Source organism: Nesoenas mayeri (genome assembly GCF_963082525.1).
Source record: "Nesoenas mayeri genome assembly, chromosome: 3".
NCBI lineage: Eukaryota > Metazoa > Chordata > Aves > Columbiformes > Columbidae > Nesoenas > Nesoenas mayeri.
The window spans coordinates 27925455-27945671 of NC_137544.1; the positions used below are offsets into that span (position 1 = coordinate 27925455).

Genomic DNA, 20217 nt, shown 5'->3' on the forward strand with positions numbered 1-20217 from the left:
AAACATACATAATACTAGCTCCTTTTTTATTGCACAGTGGCCTGACACTCCTGGCTTTCTATGAATTATTCCCTCTTCAAGTCACCATTTTATTTCTTTTAGTGTCTCTATCCACTATATTCTTGCAAACTTCATTCAGCAGCAAAATTCCTGATGTATAGATTATGTTATAATCCCTCCTGTCTTTTTATTTATGCCTACTAAGATACTGAATCCTGACTCTCAGGTTCTACAGCCTCGGACCTCTACCACTCTCTCTACAGTGTTCATCATTCTAGCATAAGTTTTAAATCAAACTCAGATTCTTCTGGTTTGGCAACCGTTCAGCTCTCACAACCATGCTGAACAAGAAATTCACCTAGTTTCTTAGTTCTCCTACCCTCTTGCACTGCCCCCATTATTCCTACTTTTTTTGCATATTATACAGTCCTATTACAGTTGCACAGTTTTTCTTAATTTCACCTTCTCCTTTTCACAAGAAGGTACGTTCACTTAAATTGAAAAAAATACCATATTTTAAAAGATTGGTTTTCATGAATATCAGTTTTGCACTGTCCAGAATGTACACAAACAATAAAATTCAATCACCATGTACTATACAAAAGAGGAAAAAATAATTCCAAACCATTAAAACATTTTCAAATATATTTACTAATTTCAAGATTCTTAGCCATTCACTATATGTATTTACACAGCATCACTATAGAAGAGTGCTATTTCTAAATAAAATAGCCCAGGCATTTATTCCTTTCACTATCCATTTCTTCTGTTTCTAACTCATAATGTTTCATGGCAACAAAGTATTGGATAAAAGTTTCACCTAATGCCTCCTTAATGCACGAATCTTTCTCGAGTGCAACAAGAGCATCTTCTAGTTTCAGAGGGACTGTTGAATGTTTCAGATCAGCAGTGTGATTTTCTTCTTGGAGCATATCATCATACCTAAGTCCTCTCTTTATTCCATCTAGACCCGCAGCAATAGTAGCAGCAAGCACCAGGTAGGGGTTTGCTGTAGCAGAACTTAATTTATTGTCTATTTGAGTGCCTTTTCCACCATGACATTTGACATTAAAGGCACAGCTGTTATCATTATATGCCCATTTTGCATTTACAGTCTCTCTTGATTCTTTACTGTATTTAGAATAAGGCTTACGGCAGCTGGTGGTAGGAGCCATCAAGCAGCTGATAGCTGCTGTGTGTGCCAAGAGACCCGATAACCAATTTTTTCCAATATCTGAGAGCTCCTCAACTCCATAACCAGCAGAAAACAAATTCTTCTGGCCATTCAAATCCCACAGGCTATGTGACAGAGCCCCTGAATTATAGAATCCTGATTCTGAGAAAAAACTAGCCACGTAGCTATACTTCTTAGCTACCTCTTTAATACCTGTTCTAAATGTGAAGGCACTGTCAGCAGCATCTATGCCAAATGCTGGATGAAAAGTGATCTCCATTTGTCCAGGCCCATTGGAAGAAGAAAAGCTTTCAATGTTGGCACCAGCATAATACATTCCTTCAATGAGCTCCTGAATGAAAGTCTGGTCATGGTTATTTAGTATCGTGGCTGCAGCAAAGGATATTGTCTTTGAATTTACAACCTCAGTAATGCCATAAATACAAAATTCATAAGTGAAGGCAGAGTGCAGAGAAAAGCCATTGTCCTGAAGCTGGCTCAGCTGCCTCTTGGCGATGTGCCTCGGAGAGGTCATTAGTGGGTTGCCCAGCACAGTGAAGGAATCACATATCACTCTTGCAGTCTGCTCAGTCCAGGGGAGTATTCGAAATGTTGATAAATCAGGGTTCAGGATTATGTCGCAATTAAAATTGGTTGCATTTATGTAATCTGATTCATTATCTTTAGGATTCAGCGTCAGCTCAAGATAACTTCTGGGCATGGCAACACCGTGAATTGCTTTCTCCTAAACACAGAGCACAATGACAGATTACCAAATATGAAAATAACTCAACAGTATTTTTAAGTATGTAAAACATGTAAAACTCAAATTCTCAGTAAGAATAATAGTATTTTTCCTAAAAGAACACTAAAATGCAGTAATTACTAAAGCAGAGGGCAACAGCCATTACCATGTCATTATGAAGCAGTGCAACCTTCTACAAGATTGGTATGAAAACACTGGCATCAAGTATCCAAATGACCAATTTCTAAATTTCCACGAAGAACTGAAAAAATGGTCAACACTTGTCTTGCATGGCTTTTATACAATCATGGGCATCACCAGTTAGATGCAAATTTTGCAAGTCAAACTTCTATCTATAGTTACTCTATCAGGCTTCCTTATCATCTGAGCATTTCCTTTACATAGATTCAAGTGATCACACAAAACTCATGGCAATACGAATTCAGGTTCTGACTTCCCTCTAAATGTCACTATTTTCAGATGCAAAGTTTAACAGAAAATTCTCACTTTCTGGAATTAATAATTTTGGGAGTGAAATGCATGGAAGCATTTGTTTCAATATTCCTCTCCTAGGTAGCAAACAGGATAAGCTCATCATTATACTTCTCCATTTGAACAGTGAGCTTCAGCTTACACAAATGAAATGCAGATAGGACCAAAAGGAAGGATCACCTACCTTCAAACTAGTACCTTTACAACTTACCTTTAAACTTTTTGTGATGCCAAGTTCTATCAAGTGAAATTTGTCTCATGTTTAGATCTTACCTTTATTCTTCTAAGGGAAAGGATTACCATCTGAGTGAACAGAGGAGACAGACCAAAGCCAGAAAGGGGCAAACTCAGAGCTGAAAAAAACCCAAAATTTTGCCTATCTAGGTGGAAAATTTTTGAAATACTTCAAACTGCATATGGTGGATTTACTTAAAATAAATGAATAAATTATAAGTAATAAATAAATAAATAATATATAAATAATTCTGCCTTCTCTTAAGTAGGTGGCCATCCAGTGGTATCCTCCCTGTGTGACACCCGTAACCAAAACTCTACAGCATGGTAAATACTGCTCCAAGATAGCTAAGCTATCCATTTGACATTGAAAAGGTATCGAAGGTGATTATCCTATAGTCAGTTGTTCTGTATGTATGCGTACATGTGTGTACATATAGACATGTTTTAGCGTGGAAAAGTTTAGATTGTCATGCAAAGCTCCAATTTGTTCAGATATTAAGGTCAACAAAAAAGCTGTCTTTGAACAAGCTGATCTAGACATTTGCAATTTGACAAAGCAACTGAAAGAGAAGTTGCAATTAACCTACCACCCTTAACAAGAATTAAAATGACTGAGAGAAGATTATTTTGATAAAACCCAAATAACATCAGGGAAGGCAAAATGTACCTAGATGATACAGTTGCAGTTTAGCAATAACTAAAATGGAAATTTTGAAAAAGTGTCTTAGGCTTCAGAAGGAACTTGAAACAAAAATGCTCTACATCTTTTCATGTTCATATGTTTTTTTTGTGATCACTGAGTAAAGCTTAAAATACTGATAGTGATAAGTAAGTGAAAGTATAATGTAGTTATGCACATGAAGTAGCACAGAAGTAATGTACTGAAAAGGCTGATGGGTCAAGTATACACATGGTGATGATTGCTTCCTAATTCGTTTCTTATTTTCTGAATCATTACTATGGCAAATATCATCATGCAAGCCAATAGTATTTTCTTATCTGATTGATGGACATAAAGTTTCTCACAGCTGAAGTGATTTTCATTCAGACATGTTCTTTCTTTCAGTGTTTACTCCTTTTTTTTAGGAATTTACTGACATTCAGTAAAATAAAGTATTTATAATGTATTGACCTGAAAAGGTTATGATGAGGGAAGGATTATTAGAAGTTTGAAACACTGATATTACTACTCTTATTTAATTAGATTATTGTTTGGGGGAACAGAGGAATGGATGTTCACAGTGATGAGAAATGTTCAGATCCTTTGGGAATATTAACAAGTGGAGGGAACAAATAATTTATTCTAAGTTTGAATTTCTACATGTATTATGAAAAAAAAAAAAAAAAGATAGATAGAGAAAGAGAGAGAGAGAGATAAAGACACGGCCATTAAAACACATAAAGGTACAGCTAGAAACCAAAAGACTTACATGAAAAAATCGAGAAGGAACGTTCTTTGATCTTGACACACCATGGAGATCTATTGATTCAAATCTGACAAACTGTACGTTGTCCCTGGCCATCTGCTGCTTAATAAATTCAATATGAGAGAACAGGCGAAGGAGAGTTGGACTTCCAAGGTTGTTTACATCAGGCTCTCTGCTGGACACTATAAGTGAAGAGGAATGTTCAGGTGAAACAAAATAATGAATGCTAGAATACAGGCTGTTCTCCTAAAAAGTGCAATAGTAGGAAACTCTGACATGGAATGTAAAAGCAAAACCATTTTTTGTAAATAAACACACTTTTCTTTCCCTGAGGACCTGTATAAATTGCCAGGGTTTTTTGGGAATGGTCCGTAGCTGAAGCATTTTTTCAAGTTGGTAAGAGAACGTGAGAATCATGCAGTAAAGCTAGGAATTTCTGAGGGATACTGCAGCTGGTTTGTTGGGTATTTTTAGGAGCCCAAGTAGCAGCTGGGTACCTGTTTCCCACTGAAAGATGAAAAAAATCAGATGCTACATTACTTTGATGCCTTTGAAAAGTGCATGGATACAGAAAGATGACATTTCTCAAGATCTTCTGAGGAGGACTGTAGTCTTCTCCACCACACGCAGTAGACTTTAAAGAGCTTACGCACTTATGTATTTGCTGTTATGGAGTTGTCTTCTTAATTGTACTACAGCAGCTGTAGGATTATATAAACATATTGACATTAAAGCAGTAACATCTGAATATAACTTCTGTAATGGAGCAGAGAGCTGGGCACAGTAATTTCACAAACCTCTTAGTCTCTCAGCCTGCTTTTCTTTTGAGTATCTATGTATTGTTATTGTTCAAGTTAAACTACATAAGGTATTAATTTCCATCTAGTACAATAAACCAACAAGATCAAAGAGGTGGAAAAATGTGAAAAAATATTTATTTCTACATTTCTGGGAGGAAAGTCCTTCATTCATTCTGAGGAAGATCAATAGTGGAAGAACACCAACAGGAGCCATTCACTGCCACTCATGAGGTGAAAGTCTTCATGCTGAGGCTACAGGGGTTGGTGGGAGTACTCCCAATCTCCCCAGTTCCAAATTACCCAAACTAGAGTAGATCTCTAGCAGTAGCCAGCAGAGACAAACACAGCCTTCTGACCACACCTTTGTGGCAAATAGGGCTACCAGCTGTGAGGCTGTAAGGAGGCTCTCCAGCTGGTCCACCACAAGGCTGTCTGACTCTTCCCTGAGAAGGAAGCAAACTCAGCCACAGTCACAGACTTCTCAGGGTCTTTGAATAGTACTGGAGCATCCTCCAGCTCCAGATAGCAAGGAGGTGACTTTAGGTAAGTAAAGTAAGAAGAGGTTAAGTAATAACAGTACTCCCAGAGGAATGACAGGTGAAAATACAGAACAAAATTTTAAGTAAATGTAACAGTCTGTAGGAAAAGAGAGTAAAAATTAAAAAAGTAGAAGGAAGAAAAAAATAGTTTTACCACATGCACTTCTCCTTCTTACATCTTTCCCTTTGATCTGCTTCAGCTGTAAGCAGCTTATGAAAATTGCTTTTTTTCCAGTATCTCCTATAACTGCTAGGGCACTATGTCCTTTAAAAGATGTGCATTAAGTAAAGAAATCCTGTTTAAATATTTTGTGTAACATATACTCTGTTACAGATGCTGCCAAAATACAATAGTGAGCAGGAAGGATATGTAAACCAGCCTCGTCTTGTATGTGTCATCCAAGTAATAGTTATTTGAACACCAGTTATCCCATAACATTATTTTACAACATAGATGTTCACTGACATTTAGCAGATTTGGCCTCTTTATGAACCTAACCATCAATCAGAAGTTTAGTTGATAAACTATAGCTATTTATTAGATTAATTGAATTAAAAGAAAATTCTGAAAATTTTGCTACAGATAACAGCAAATAGTGTTTTCTTCAACTCCAGGGACAGCATATTGAGGTTTTTTCCTTTGTAAAAACAGTGCTCTGTCCCTTATTCTACATGTTTAATTTCCTGTGCAAAGACGTTAAACAGTTCCTGTCTACCATCTGTCACACTGAGATTTTTATGTCTTCATATTATTTCAAATAAAGTTTGACTGGCAAGCCTTGACATCCAAATATTGTCAAATTTTGATATATATTTTGCAAGTATCTTACAATGTTCTGAAATGTTGCCTGTTAAATTTTCATCTACTAAACAAACATTTTTCAGGTAAAAACATAAAATTCGTGAAAAACAACAACTTTAACTCTGACCCAAGTAATTTTTTACATCAGTATTCCTAAGTGATATAAACAATGTAAAATCAATGTTTACGAAAAACTCATATGTGATAGGCATTCATATCAGTGATGTATGAATTTGTTTAAGAAATAAAGCTACAAATAGGTCAATACTTCATTGAAACATCTATCAACGGTAGGTAACTTTCCAAATTTTATATAGCTTGTATTCAAGCTACAGTTATTTGAATAAATGCATAGATAGATAATTAGAATATATGAAATAACATAATTTAACAGAAAATTCCTGGTTTTAAAGAACATAAAGCAAAGAAAAAATGATTAGCTGAAGAAGCAAGAATTTGTCTTCTCTAGTAGGACTTATTATGATTCATGATAGATCTTTTTAAATGATGAGACTAAAATTTATCTATTGGTCTAGTATTAGTACAAAATTAGGCTATATACCAGCCTAGACAGCCCACTAGTCAAAAGACAGATACTTATTCATTTACAATATCCTTTCTCCAAAATTTGTTAAAATCAATAGAAACACTCCTGCGGCTTTCACATACTTTTTAGAGGCAGTTCATCTTTTATTTCACTTACAGATTATCTTTCCCACAGAAATAACCAGTTTCTGTAAATTGTATGATAGATAAAAAATATCGTCATGACTTAATATTTCTGACTGATTTTGGAAATATGAAAGGGGATTTTTTCCCAAATAAAATTTAGTTAATAAGTACTGACAATACTTACTTTTCTCCAAGACAGGTCTCAAAATATATTTTCTTGGTAGCCACTAAATAAATCACTGGCAAACTAAGTCCATGAAGCCAATGATGCCTTAAGTTTGAAAAGGTGTAGTAAGGAACTGAGTACTTTGTGTTTTTCCAGTTCATAGAGTCATTATCAAGAGCATTAGCTACTGGAGATAAGGTAGCTAATAAGTATTAGACAGGTCTAGCTGATTTAGATACACAGCCTAAAAATTTACATTCTTATGAGGGAGGATTTTGTTCATGAGTATAACGTTTTCCTTAGCTGTCTGGGCCTCCAGAAATAACAACAACTTTATTTTCATTTCAGAAAATCTGCTTATGGAAACATGCATGTAAATTTCACAAGATGCCCAGATTTTGATTCAGATTTTCATTTTAAAAATCAAATATAAATCCAGATAGGCCATTGTTCTTAAAGCAGAATGGTACATACAGATCCTTAGATATCTATATTAAATCAGTGGTACATGGAAAAACGCTAAATGTTTGGTTTTTAATGGTTCTATCTGTATTTCCCATTTGAGTTTCCACTGACAAACAATCAGTATTACTCATTATTCTTTTGAAATGAATAAAGAAATTTTCTGATATAAACACATTATCTTCATGCATTTTAAAAAGATTAATAGCGCAAAACTAAAAATACTATAATACAAAAAAAACCTAAAAATTATACAAATATTATTGTTATTGTTATTATTAGTGGAAGAGTGGTGCCATTCTTAGATTATTAATATTGAAATCATTCAGATTGCTGAGGGTACTTGACATTTGGCTAGGGTAAGGAGTTAACATCACCATTACCTCCTCAGTAACAAAAAAGTGCCATGACAGAAGAAACCGCACATGTCCCAGATCAACCTGTTATTATCTGCTTGCTGAAAGAAATCCTTTCCCACAGTCCCTTATTAAATCACACCACATCTAGAACAAACAATATCTCAGTTCATAGGTGACTGTGTCAAACTGATGGAACAAAAAGAACATGTTACATATTGCCAGGAGACTTGACAATGACAGGAGCAGGGTGACCTAACAAGTGTAGTAATATTGAAAACTCTTGACTGAGAAACATGACCACCAATGCAACGTAAGGCAATAACAGCAGACACCAGCAGATAAACTCCAGATACAAATCATGCACTGGAGAAGGAGACATGTTTCCATTAGTCCTCCCCCAGTCTCTTCCTCCCACAGCCTCTCCAGCAGCACCAGCTGTGCCAGATGTGCTCCCTCTTGGTACAACCCTGCTGCAGCCACGCAGCTGCTGCGCACCCATGAGACAGGGTCTGGGCAGGCCTGAGCCCCACACAGTGTCAGAGTGCGTGTCCCTATGCTCTGTGACAAGTTGTGCCACCTGTTACTGTGACAGAGTGGCAAGAAAATAAAAACTCTTGCATGCATAGGAAGTACTACATCAGTCAAGGCAGCCAGCATTTCACCATGCTACAGCTATCTTTCACACCAGATATTAACAGGAAAAGTCGGGTGTTCTTTGCAAAACAGTCCATCTAAAGAAAATGGGTTTTGCAATACCTCGCTGAAAAGGTGGTCTCAAGGTTAGGAGCAGGAGAGTTAATATCCAAATTTATCTTATTTTCTTCTTCATTCTTAGAAACCTAACACTGGGTGCTCTGATAATCTATCTGAATATTGAACCCTTTGTACTGATGATATCCACTAGCAATGAGTCCCACAGGGTAACCACATATCTACACTCTTCTAAATTCTATGGAAATTCCTGTCAGTGCTAATTTAAATATATCTGCCCTTCCTTACAGGACTCCAGTTTGTGTACTTAAGAAAAGCCAGTCTACTTGGTTTGTACAGCATGTTACTTACTGTTCTCATGTTTGTCTTCAAACATTAATGGCTTCTATTTCTCAAACCTTATATGGCAACTTTTCCTGTGCTAGATATCATTCTCATTGCTACCCTGTTTTCCTGAAAATAAGACAGCGTCTTATATTAATTTTTGCTCCAAAACTTATTACATTTTACATGTATAGCTACCTGGACACTATTTAAATTGACTTTTTTAATGAACTGTAACTAGTGCTTGTTTTTGGAGTAGGGCTTCAAGCACCCTCAAAAATGCTGATAAATCATGCTAGGGCTTATTTTCAGGGTAGGTCTTACTTGGGGGAAAACAGGGTAGCATTTAAAGCCTCTCTTTTCTATTCTCATCTGCTTTTTGACATAGTAAATAGACATAAGTTCTGGGTTACCTTCGAATAATACTATTGATATGAATAGTGATCAGATACATTTTCAGTTGAAGGCACTATATAATTTAAGTTTCTTTTTTACTCAAAAAAGCTTCACAAAAGATGTCTACCACTAGTTCAGCAGAGTATTTGATTTGTGCAGTAAAGTACATAAAAAGTTCTTTCTTACCTCATATTTTTTCTCCCGTACAAGACCCCTAACAGGGGAATAAATATGTGAGCATATCAAAAACGTATCAAAGCATAGGAGACAGTAAACACATTTCCCTGATCTGTTTGATATTGACACTTTCAATATTTTTTCCATCCATTTCTTTGTCTCATGATAGCCTGTTTTCTTTTTTAATCTGAACTGTGAAGCAGGCTTTTTTACTGATATGGCCATGGAGAAGGTCAGCTTTTTGTGAGTTGTATAGATAATTTAGAGAGTAATGAATGGCTTCGATCATCCATGAATTATTCTTTCCAAATGGTATGACAACAACATGACACAGCTTCTCAGAGGAGCTACATCATCAAGAATCTCACACAAAGTAGGATTTTATTTCTTAATGTATGAAATACAAATTATCTATATTTGTCTGTCTTCCAGAGTGTTTTGTAAAACTGACTCTTCTATATTGATTGAGAAAATTATCACAGTTATATAGAAAATATTAGAAAATATTCTAACTAGGCAAAAGGATATACAGGTGTCTGAAAAAAAAAAATAAGGTGAGTAATATGCACTGGAGCTACCTAACTAATAATCTTAAATATGTTGGATTTAAAGTGGCACGTTTTTCTTCAAACTCAAAGAGAAAATTTGGATTTAAGGAAGACATCACTGTGCAAAGTTGCATGAACTGAGGTACACACTGTCACAAACTAGGTAGCCCCTTCTTGTCTAAAAACGTTTAACTTAATTTAAAAAAATCAGGAGAGAAAGAGTGAGAGCACCACATAAAATGGAAAGCAATATTATTTATGGAAGAGCGGGTTTTGCACAATATTGAAGGTAAGGACTAAATTCTTCTTGAATATGTTATAGAAGGAGAGGCAGCTGGCAAAGATGTCAAGCAGAGCATGCATTTTAACTACATTAAGTCTAAACTAATTGTTTTGGCAACCTTTCACTATTACTAGAAAGAAGGTATCACCTCTTTCTCTCACAGAGTCACAGGATGACTATCTTACTACAGGCACCGGAGAGAGATGAGTTAGATCTCACCCAGAAATGGACAAAATATATCAGATAGATGGGATGGAAGTGCTATCTGAGCAGTCTTGTTTTGTGTAGATTGAGAGGGAAAATGAAAAATCATATGCAGTCACAGAGCAGGAAGATTTCAGCTATTGGTATGGAAGATAAAGGACTGAAGAGGTTTTGTTTGTTTTAAAGAAAAATAGCTGCTCTTAGAGCTTGTGAGAAAAAAGAAAAAAAAAAAAAGAAAAGAAAAAAAAAAGCACTTTGTACACAGCCCAGTTCAAAGGGAAAAGGAAAAAAATGGGAAGAAAATATGATGGTTTGTTCAACAGAAAACAAGGGCAATAGAGAAGGTTTAGAAAGGAACTGAGCTTTAGCTCAGTTATGTGTCTTAGCCTTTCCGCTGCTGACCTCTAGAGATTTTCCCTTAACTGTGTACTTTCAGAACAATCCTGCTTTGCCCGTATCTAAACAGTGAGTACATCTGAAATGAGTCTTCCAGACATTTTGGATCAAGATATCTGATTTGAGCCAGTTCAAATATTTGAAAACTTGCAGAAGACAACACCTTTTCGGATCTACTCAGTGTCAAGATACATTTAGATCCAAGACTTCATGCACTTTGGCAACTAAAATATTTAAAATAATAGTTTAAAAAGTAAAACATTTAGGATTTTAACTTATCAATCAATAAATTATCATTGGCAGCAATTAAATACTGTTTATGCAGAGGCTAATTAAAGAATGAAGAATTTTATCTAAGACGTTATCCTCTTCACTTAAGTTACTGAATGTATTAAATGAAAATTAAATTTAAATGCATACATTTCTAATTAAGTATAAACTATTTCTGAGCATTCCATTTACTTGTGGAATTTACCAGTCAAAGCCAAATGGAATCCCAAACTTGTGAGATTGCAAAACCTTTAATTTTCAATATGTTTCTGATGAGACAAAACAGTTTTACCACATCTCCCTTCATAGTTCTCTACAGTTCTCTTACAGTCATTGTTATCACTAGTGAAAAGATTAGGATTTCACCCCAGGTAGTTTAAGGCATTTCAGTGCTATGTAAATAATCTATATTAATCACCATGGGATTTGTACCACACTGAGTGGACAGAGATGCCCACCTCCAGAGGTCAGTTTCTTGACAAAAATGCCTGTCTTTCTCTATTGACTAGGTAATAAATTTGGATTAGCCACTTCGCTTTAAATGGCTAAAATTGGGTTGAAATCTCCCTGTGGAATCGACAATCTCATCAGTTCCCTGTACCTTGTAAATGGTGTTATGAAAAAGAATAATTGTTCATACATTTTAAAATATATTTAGTAACTTTGCAGACAATGAGAAAACAGCGGTAATCTAAATTTGACAATGCATTTTGCTAGCCTTTCAGCAATGCAAAAAAGATGTAATCTGGAAAGGGAACAGCGTCAAGTGTAGGCTGAGAAATAATCCTCTAATTTCTTTATTCTAATAGACATTAATAGAGAGTAGTTTGAGCACAAAATATCTTTTCAAAGCTTTATATTTCTCCTGCAGTGCCCTGAGTTAGAACTGATAGTGTTAATTGATATCTTGTTCAAACTTGTTCAAACTGCATAACTCAATATGTCTACTAAGAAATCCTGCTGTTGCTAACATTTGATATATTCAAATTGTCTGTTTTCAGACTATGTATAGCAATATTTCCACCCTTCTGAAAGGAGACTTTTAAAAAAGCTGGATAACTTAATATTGTTGTAAAAATTTGATTGCTACCATTATATTTCATTACATAGTTAATGATGGAAAAGGTTTTTTATCAATGAAGAGATTTGTATTTCTAGTACTAGCGACGTAAGTCGGAGGGTAAGATAACTATCCTGAAAAGCTGGTAATATGATCTGAGTTTGATGGTCCTGGAAATGTATTAACCTGATATCTATTCAATGGCAAATCGTTGTTTGTGTGCTTCCTGGAATAGACAGAAAACAACGACCTGCTCAAACCCATTACATTATCACAGCTAATAGTATTTCAGTTTGCTGATCCAGCTGGCCCAAACCTATAGCTTTTATAGTTTCAAAGAAATCACAGGCTATTAGTAGCAATTAATTGGGTCTATAAGCACTTCCAAAATAGACTTACTGAACAGCATGAAGTGGAAGTTCTCTGCCTCATTTGCTTTTCTTCCCCTATAGTTTATCTGAGATGTTTTTGCATTCCAGTCTTCTCACAGGACAGATAATTGAAAACACCATCTCTAAATGGGAGCAATTTCCACTGCTGGAAACATTAAGAAAAATAAAATTTTAAGAAGCCCAGATGCCATCAGAGCCTTGCAATGTCTAGCAGACCTTTTAGTTGATCTTTTGAGGTCCCTTCCAATCCCAAACATACTGTGATACTGTGATACCTTTGGGAAACGTTGCCCGCACTCAGTTTAAATGAGGAAATATTTCAGTTTTAGTGAAGGAGACATGACCACTTGTGCATGGCAGTTTTTGGCAGCTGGGCTTCATAAATGCCTTGCTTGAAAAAAAAAAAAAAAAAGCATAGTTTTAATGCACAACTTCTGATCCATCCTGATCACACAAAAACCACAAGTGTCAGTTCTCAATTCTCTCATGTGCTAGCTCTAACTAAAATTTGCAGCTTAACAAAGTCTATGAAACAACAGGAACATTTTATTTAACAGGACAGCAGGTGATGTTTAAATATCTTACCAGCATAGTGTGCAGAGGAGTCAAACTGAATCTCAGCATCTGTGCTTTCTGCATGTGTAGAAGCTGCTGGTAGTCCCAGAAGAAGTTGACCCACGTCACTCCCGGCTGGTTGCTGCTGATCAGACCCAGCAGAGCTGAAGATCAAGAAAGGTTTGCTCTGCTGCCCCATCCCTTCCTCATGGAAGATGTGGTGCTTTCGATTCTCCTCTCCAAAATGCGGACTAAAAGTCTCAAAGGGTCGACCCCGCTTGTCAGCTGTTTTCTCCCAAGGCTTCGAATTTTTCTGAGAAAAACCGACGCTTGCCTTGCCACTGTAATTGGGCCCACGAGCAGGCAGAGGACCTTCACTCAGCAGGTTTTTCAACTCTTTCAGACTTCGTTTAGAAATGTCAGGTGCCCCAGTGAAGGACTGTGCAGTACTGCTTCCCTGTGTGGTTACAGTACTGCTCAGGGAGCTCATCTTCATCCCGTGAAACCTGACATCTTTTTCTTCCATCACACACCGTTCTTCTTGCTTGCTCTCTACCTCCTCACTGCCTTCTCCCCTGCACAATGCCTCTACAGACCCAGCTTTCTCTGTGCTCCTCTCAAGCTGTATGCCCATGAGTTGCTCCGTTTTAGCTAGTGTATCTATTTCCTTATGCATTTTTCCTATTATTCTTTTCCTAGTGTCAGCATTTTCCTGGATTTCTTGTGTTTCTCCAGATGTGTCTTCTTTAATGTTGCTGCCAGTATTGGAACTGTCACAACCCTCTCTGCCCTTTTGCACTGGAGGAAAGCTTGTTGGGTTTTGAAGAGGCTGGTCTGATGGTGGTTCTGAGCAACCAGTAATTCCCTGTAGGGGACAAGGGTCTGGGATTTCTGAGGTGCAGGACAGCTCCATCCTTTCATTTTCTAAAGGAGGAACATACTTTACAGGACCTTTGACTCCCTTTTTCTTTCTGAAACCACATATATTGTTGCCATCAACTTCATCATTGTCACTTTCAGATGTGTTCTGTAAATAACAATAAAATATACAAACAAATAATATGTAAGAATGAAACAGAACATAGCAATGGAGTACTACCACCAGCTGAATTTACCATAGTACTTCCATTATTTCTAGTAAGTCTCTGTGGACATTTACTGACCCTCAAATTCTGCTATTTTGATTTTAAAAATTCTCACAGATTTTTTTTTTTTATGTTTTAGAACAAAATTGGTGAAAATTCCGTCATAATGCAGTTTTTAGGCAGATTTAGAAGATTAAAATATGACATTGTACACTTTGTGACATCATTTGTCAAACATGTGCCCTTTAAATGTGAAAAAATGTATTTTAAGAATTACATGTAATTATATTATTGTTCATATTAAAAGCATTTGTATTTACAAAGGAAATTTGTTGCCCTGAAACACAGAACACTGAAAATCCTTATAAGTATAGGGAGTAAAAGCAGAAAATAAACAGCTTTTAAATGAATTTCAGGCTCCAGTCTGGCCAAATAACTGAACATCCAGGGCAGTAGTCAAAGGACAAACCCATATTTGGATGTGTAAACAGGAAAGAACAAGAAGATTTTTACATTTATATATGGCATTGATATAATTTTTATTGTAGTGCTGGGAGTAGATTTTAAAATGGATGTAAACATGTGGAGAAGGTGCAAAAAGGAGCTATGAAAATCAATCTGCTTGCATTATCCCAGGTAATATCAAGAAGTGTCTGGATCATCCTTCTTCCTAAGTATCCTGATCCTACCAGAAGTGTGATTAATGTGAGGTGACAGGGAAAAGGACAGGAAATCAAAACCAGATAGATTCAAATTTTAAAATAACAGATATTTTAATATTGTGAGTGACTAGTTATTTCACAAACTCTCAAGATGGGGATTGAATTGTCCTAAGTAAGACTCCATAATATGGTTTCACCAAGATATAGATCACAAACTGTTATATTGCTCATGAATACCTACTCAAGTATTTATTTTAGATTCAGTAGCTTAACCAGCAGTCCTTGGTTTGCTTGGAATGGGCAGCAATGAGCACTTCTAAAAACACGTATCAGGAGATATCCTCTGAATGAGCCCATTCTTTACCTTTTCCACAATGGAATAATGTGCGCTCTCTCCAATTTCTGAACTTCCAGAAGTAAAGATCTGCACAAAAGCAAAGTGAATGCCAGTCTGGATAAAGCGAAATAGATTCCTGTTGGCAGACAAAAGCATGTAGAAGAAAAGGCAAAAGTGTCTGATGTGCACGTGGAAGGAAACCACCACATGGTCTCCATTAAAGCCATTACGCCTCCCTTTTTCTATATTATTTCTTCCTATTTTCCCTATTTTCTGATGCATTGCTTTCTGGATACAGATCATTACTTAATTTCATGGAATCATGTGTCCTGCTGTGCTGAAAGGAAAGCAGAACAGCCATAGCATTAATGTGACAAAAGTTCTGATAATTTTTTATTTAATTGCTGAATATTCCTATAGTTTTGTTGCTGTGTGGCCACAGGAACAGGGAATACTAAAACTACCTGAAAGTTCTTTTAGCCAACATTTGTTTCAGAATCATTCAATTTTTATTTACTTTTTTTCAAATATTTACTGGCACCCAAAGCCAGACATTTTGAAAGTTTCAAAATGTGTTTCTGTTTCCCAAGTGAATGCTTGGGAGGTCATTCAAATATTCTTGCCAGAAGGATTAGGCCCAAAATACAAACACTATGGACCACATTATGCAACGAATCTGAGACTTAGATTTTCCTTTCTAGAAATGTATCTGATGTTAATTGCCATTGATAGGAGTTGGTATTCCTCCAAGTTCTGATTTCCACCAGGACCTCTTACCCCAGCGCCGCATCTCGTGCTGGTACACCTATCCCCTCAGCAATGGTGCCGTTTCAGTGCAAGCCCTACAATAGGCAGGAAGAATCAGGGTGGATCAGACTTCATTTCTCATTATGGATAATTTCATCTCATATGAATAACAGCTTTGGTTGTCTTCACTAGGTGCCTCTTATGTCACTCTGGGTACACAAGAGTCTGGACATCTGTGACTATTAACAGAAGACAAGGGCTATACTCATGCATTACAGCAGTATGTTAGAGCACTGTGCAGGTAGGAGGAGAATAGAGGACACTATCAGCAAGCAAGCATTTCAGCACTGTGCAGATGAAATTGCTTGCTCTACTTAACCCAATTACATGCCACTTGTGTCACGCCATTAGGCTTCTGCAACAAGGAGACATTTTGTATCTTGTGATAACACAGAAAACAAGCATCTAAAGCATTTTTTCTTAATCAATGTGTGTTCACTTTTAGGCTTTATACAAGCTCTGAAGTAGAACATTAACTATATAATGAAATACAAGACTGAGATAAGGCAGTTCATCTGTAAATCTGTCAATTTGCAATCTGAGAGGCTTTGGAAATGTAAAGTGTTGCCTTTGGGAGGAATAATAAGTGCTAAAATTTGTGGTGTGTGAAACACAGATGAAATCCAAGGCAATTCTCGAACTTTGGCCTTAAAATAATTCTATAGGTGACTGAAAATATATCTGTAATGTGCTATGGGGCAAATTCAGAGACTGCAAAGAGGACCTTCTATTTTTCTTCTACTTTGTGTTTGTGTCATGGCCTCAGGCAAGACTGCAAATGCTATTGGGGTCTATAAACGTCTCTCAAAAATGTATTGACAAAAAGAGAGGGAGAAATGAGAAGAAAAAAAAAGGAAGAAGTGAGTTCGTTTAAAAGAAGCTCTGAGTAACTGTGGATGAATAGTTGCACAAGGATTTCTATCATAGGAAAAGGTGAAAGAAGCAAAGAGCAACAGTAGTGGGAGCTTTTAGATATCTAATTAACAAGATGACCCAATGTTCCTGCTACAGGCTACCCTAAAAAATAATGATACAAACACTCAGCAAAATGCACTGAAGTCTCAGTCACATTCTCCTTTTCTCTTCTGTTTCAGATCATTAACCAATTTTAGCCTTTATTTTAACTGATAGGTAAGAGGTCAAATTGTGATGATCTTCCCGAGTTGTTGCTATAATTTTTTCAAGACTGAAAGACTAATTTTGTGAAGAACATAAAAATGTCAAAATCTGAGAATTAGAAAAACATGAGAAACTAAAACAGAAAAGTCAAAAATATGTAAGGTTTTGCTGGCTGAGTTTTTTTATTTAAGAAAAGTTAAACTGCTTCATTTAGGTTTTACTCTTTTTTTTTTCCTCTCATATAAAACAATGTCGAAAAACTGAAACAAATGTTTCCAAACTAAAAAAACCTGAAAATATTGTTCAAGTGATGTTGACATGTGACATTGTTGAACCTTTTTCCAGTTTTATTTCAAAAGTAACACAGTTTTTCAAGGCCTTTAAACTGCTATGAAACTGTAAATGTTGAGGAACTTTTTCTGAGTCACTCTGGCTGTTACCAGGTTGCCCTTTACAGCTCCCTCACGTTGGTACAGTCAAATTTAATTAATCTTTTTGTGTAGCAACAAATTTCAAAAAACTATAAGTCAAGTCAACAGGAGATGTTGCTTCAAACCTTACACAATACTACCCATAAAGCATGTATGCCCATGTCCACGTGCTTTCCCTGCCACTTACTCTGACAGATGGAAAGCCTTGCCCAGTTGCTCCCCCAGTAATAAGGCAGCAAAGGAGCAAAGGACTCAGGAACAAGTTATCTACTGCAGGGAATTAATGCAGCTTCACTGGAGTCACTGGAGCTACACAGATTTGTACCAGGAGGGAATCTGGCCATGGAGTCATGTGAAGAACAACACAGACATTTCCATGGAGCAGGTCCAGGTACAGAGAGGGGTTTTGGCTCTTGTGTGCAGTGCTGAAGCAACGTGTGCTGTGATAGACAGGCACTGGTGGCTTGTAAGCTGGAGACATAGAGATCGCAGCACATTGTCAAGATATTGCTGTGACTCATTTCTCCCTCAGTGACCTTGTTTGATGAAGTGATTCTATGAGAGTGATTTACTGCTACAAAACCTCCCAGTGAAGGACCTACAAGTGGCATAAATATTAGGTATATGTGATTATTTTGTAGTTAGAGAAGCTGAAGTACAGACTTGCCATAGGTCATGGTAAGACGTGTGGTAACATTAGAAGCAAAAGCAAAGTCTCCTTCCTTCTCTGAAACTTTTAAATATACTCAAGACTACGAATGACCTTCATATTGAAATGAATGGAATACATCACAGTATTGTGCTACTTTTCACATCTGACATCTCCCTTTATCTGCTAGTCCCATCCAAAACCTTCATACTATACATGCAATAATTAGATAAGCTTCTGAGGGTCTTTGATTCTCTTGCTGCCTCAAAGCAGCAGAGTTGTCAGTGAGGCAAGGTTGTTTGAAAAATAGTTTCCCTTCAACTATAACACCTACACCATGTAAAAAAAAATCCTTGAAGTAAGATAAAGTGTCAAAATGAAGAAGCTGATCCTGAGACCACAAAAGTGCACTGGTGGTGTCATGTCCAATTTGCAGTGGTGTAAATGAGATCTAAAAGCAGGATCCATTTGACACTCGACTAATCCTCAGGAAGACATTTGCAAGGGAATGGACTAAATGATCTACAAGACTTTTAAGTCCAATTTCTATGACTCATTTCATACACAAAGATGGTCTAGGAGGCAGGCAGTGACTCAGAGTAGGTACATTTCTGGCACATAAAGTATCCATTTTTTCACTTCGATTAAAATGTCTAATAGCCTCAAGAAGCCTACCTGCACTCTTACTTCCAAGCCACATTACATCTTTCTCAATATTTTTAAAGAAACATTTTGGTGTTTTCACAATGAGATCTTCTGGACACTACTCAAAATAGCAGGCACATTTTCATATTTTTTTTACTTTATTTAAAATACATATTACAAATACAAGACCAGAATCTTTTTTAAAATGCACTCATATAGAAACCGAGCAGCCCCACTCAAATCATGTAGCCTGACTGAGGACTGTCACTTTCAAATCCAGGTCAGACTCTGGTCCACAAATTGTAGGGCTTTCATTTACCTTAATGAAGTCAAAGCCAAATGGTTTTCCCACAAATATTAATGATATCAGGTTTTAGTCCTCTGTTTCTGTTACTTTCGATAAAGTCATAAATGAAAGAGATAGGAAGTAAAAATGTGTAACAGTTGCTTCCTAAAGTAAATGGGGCTTTTTTCAGCTTAAACAAGAAGCCTTTCTTTGACCTGCATTTCCTTCAGAACTAGACACAAAGAGCCTTGCATATAATCCACAATGAAGCATTCGCTCACTTGGAATCTTGAAACACATGTAAAAAGTATTTTATATTAGCATATCTGCTCAGAAATCCTTCCCAGTCAGTCTCTTACCTGCTGAGTAAGATCTTCCCTTTTGTTCATGTCCACTTCATTCTAGTTCAGGTCACCATTAGAAATGGCTTAGTAAAAATCTAGCAGAAAGCCACCACGTATTTATAGGCACAGGTACAATAAAGGTTAGTTAAACCAGAATTGCTGTAAAATTCTTTTCCCAGAAAGCCATGCAGATGATGAACCATAAAGAGCAACCCCAACGTGTCATGGCCAAGAGCACCATTTTCTGGAACAGTGTTAAAGTAGTAAACTGACAAATGCACATTATTAGCTGCTGCCTGCCTGGAAACAAAGACAACTGAGTATAAAACTGTTTTGCTCTACTTTTCTCCTCACAAAAGGCTTTTGTCCTGGAACAAGCCATTTCTGTTCTGGAATAGAAGCTATTGTTAGGCTCCTTAGAGGTAAAACCTATATTGGGCATTATAACAACAGTATGTTATTGAGGCACATGGACCGGGATTTGAAACAGACAGCACAATGCAAGAACAACATGCAGTACTAGCCTGTTATTCTGGGTGCTTGTATGTTGTTAATTAATATTGGTAGATCTGGTTGTATAAAAATTGGGGATAGGGGTCATTTTTGCGTTAGATCTCAAAAAATATTTCAACCATTGTATTTTCTTTCTTATGCTTTCTAT

General features: G+C 36.5%; 1 protein-coding gene across 1 annotated transcript; it reads right to left on the minus strand.

Annotated features, from left to right (window-relative positions):
* Positions 1–719: 719 nt before the first annotated feature.
* On the minus strand, positions 720–19601 carry LGSN (lengsin, lens protein with glutamine synthetase domain; the record flags this gene model as incomplete). The annotated part of the gene is made up of 4 exons (XM_080341397.1): positions 720–1919; positions 4079–4257; positions 13222–14218; positions 19572–19601. The coding sequence occupies 4 exons, from the start codon at positions 19599–19601 to the stop codon at positions 720–722; spliced, it is 2406 nt and encodes an 801-aa protein (XP_080197523.1).
* Between the last annotated feature and the right edge of the window lie 616 nt (positions 19602–20217).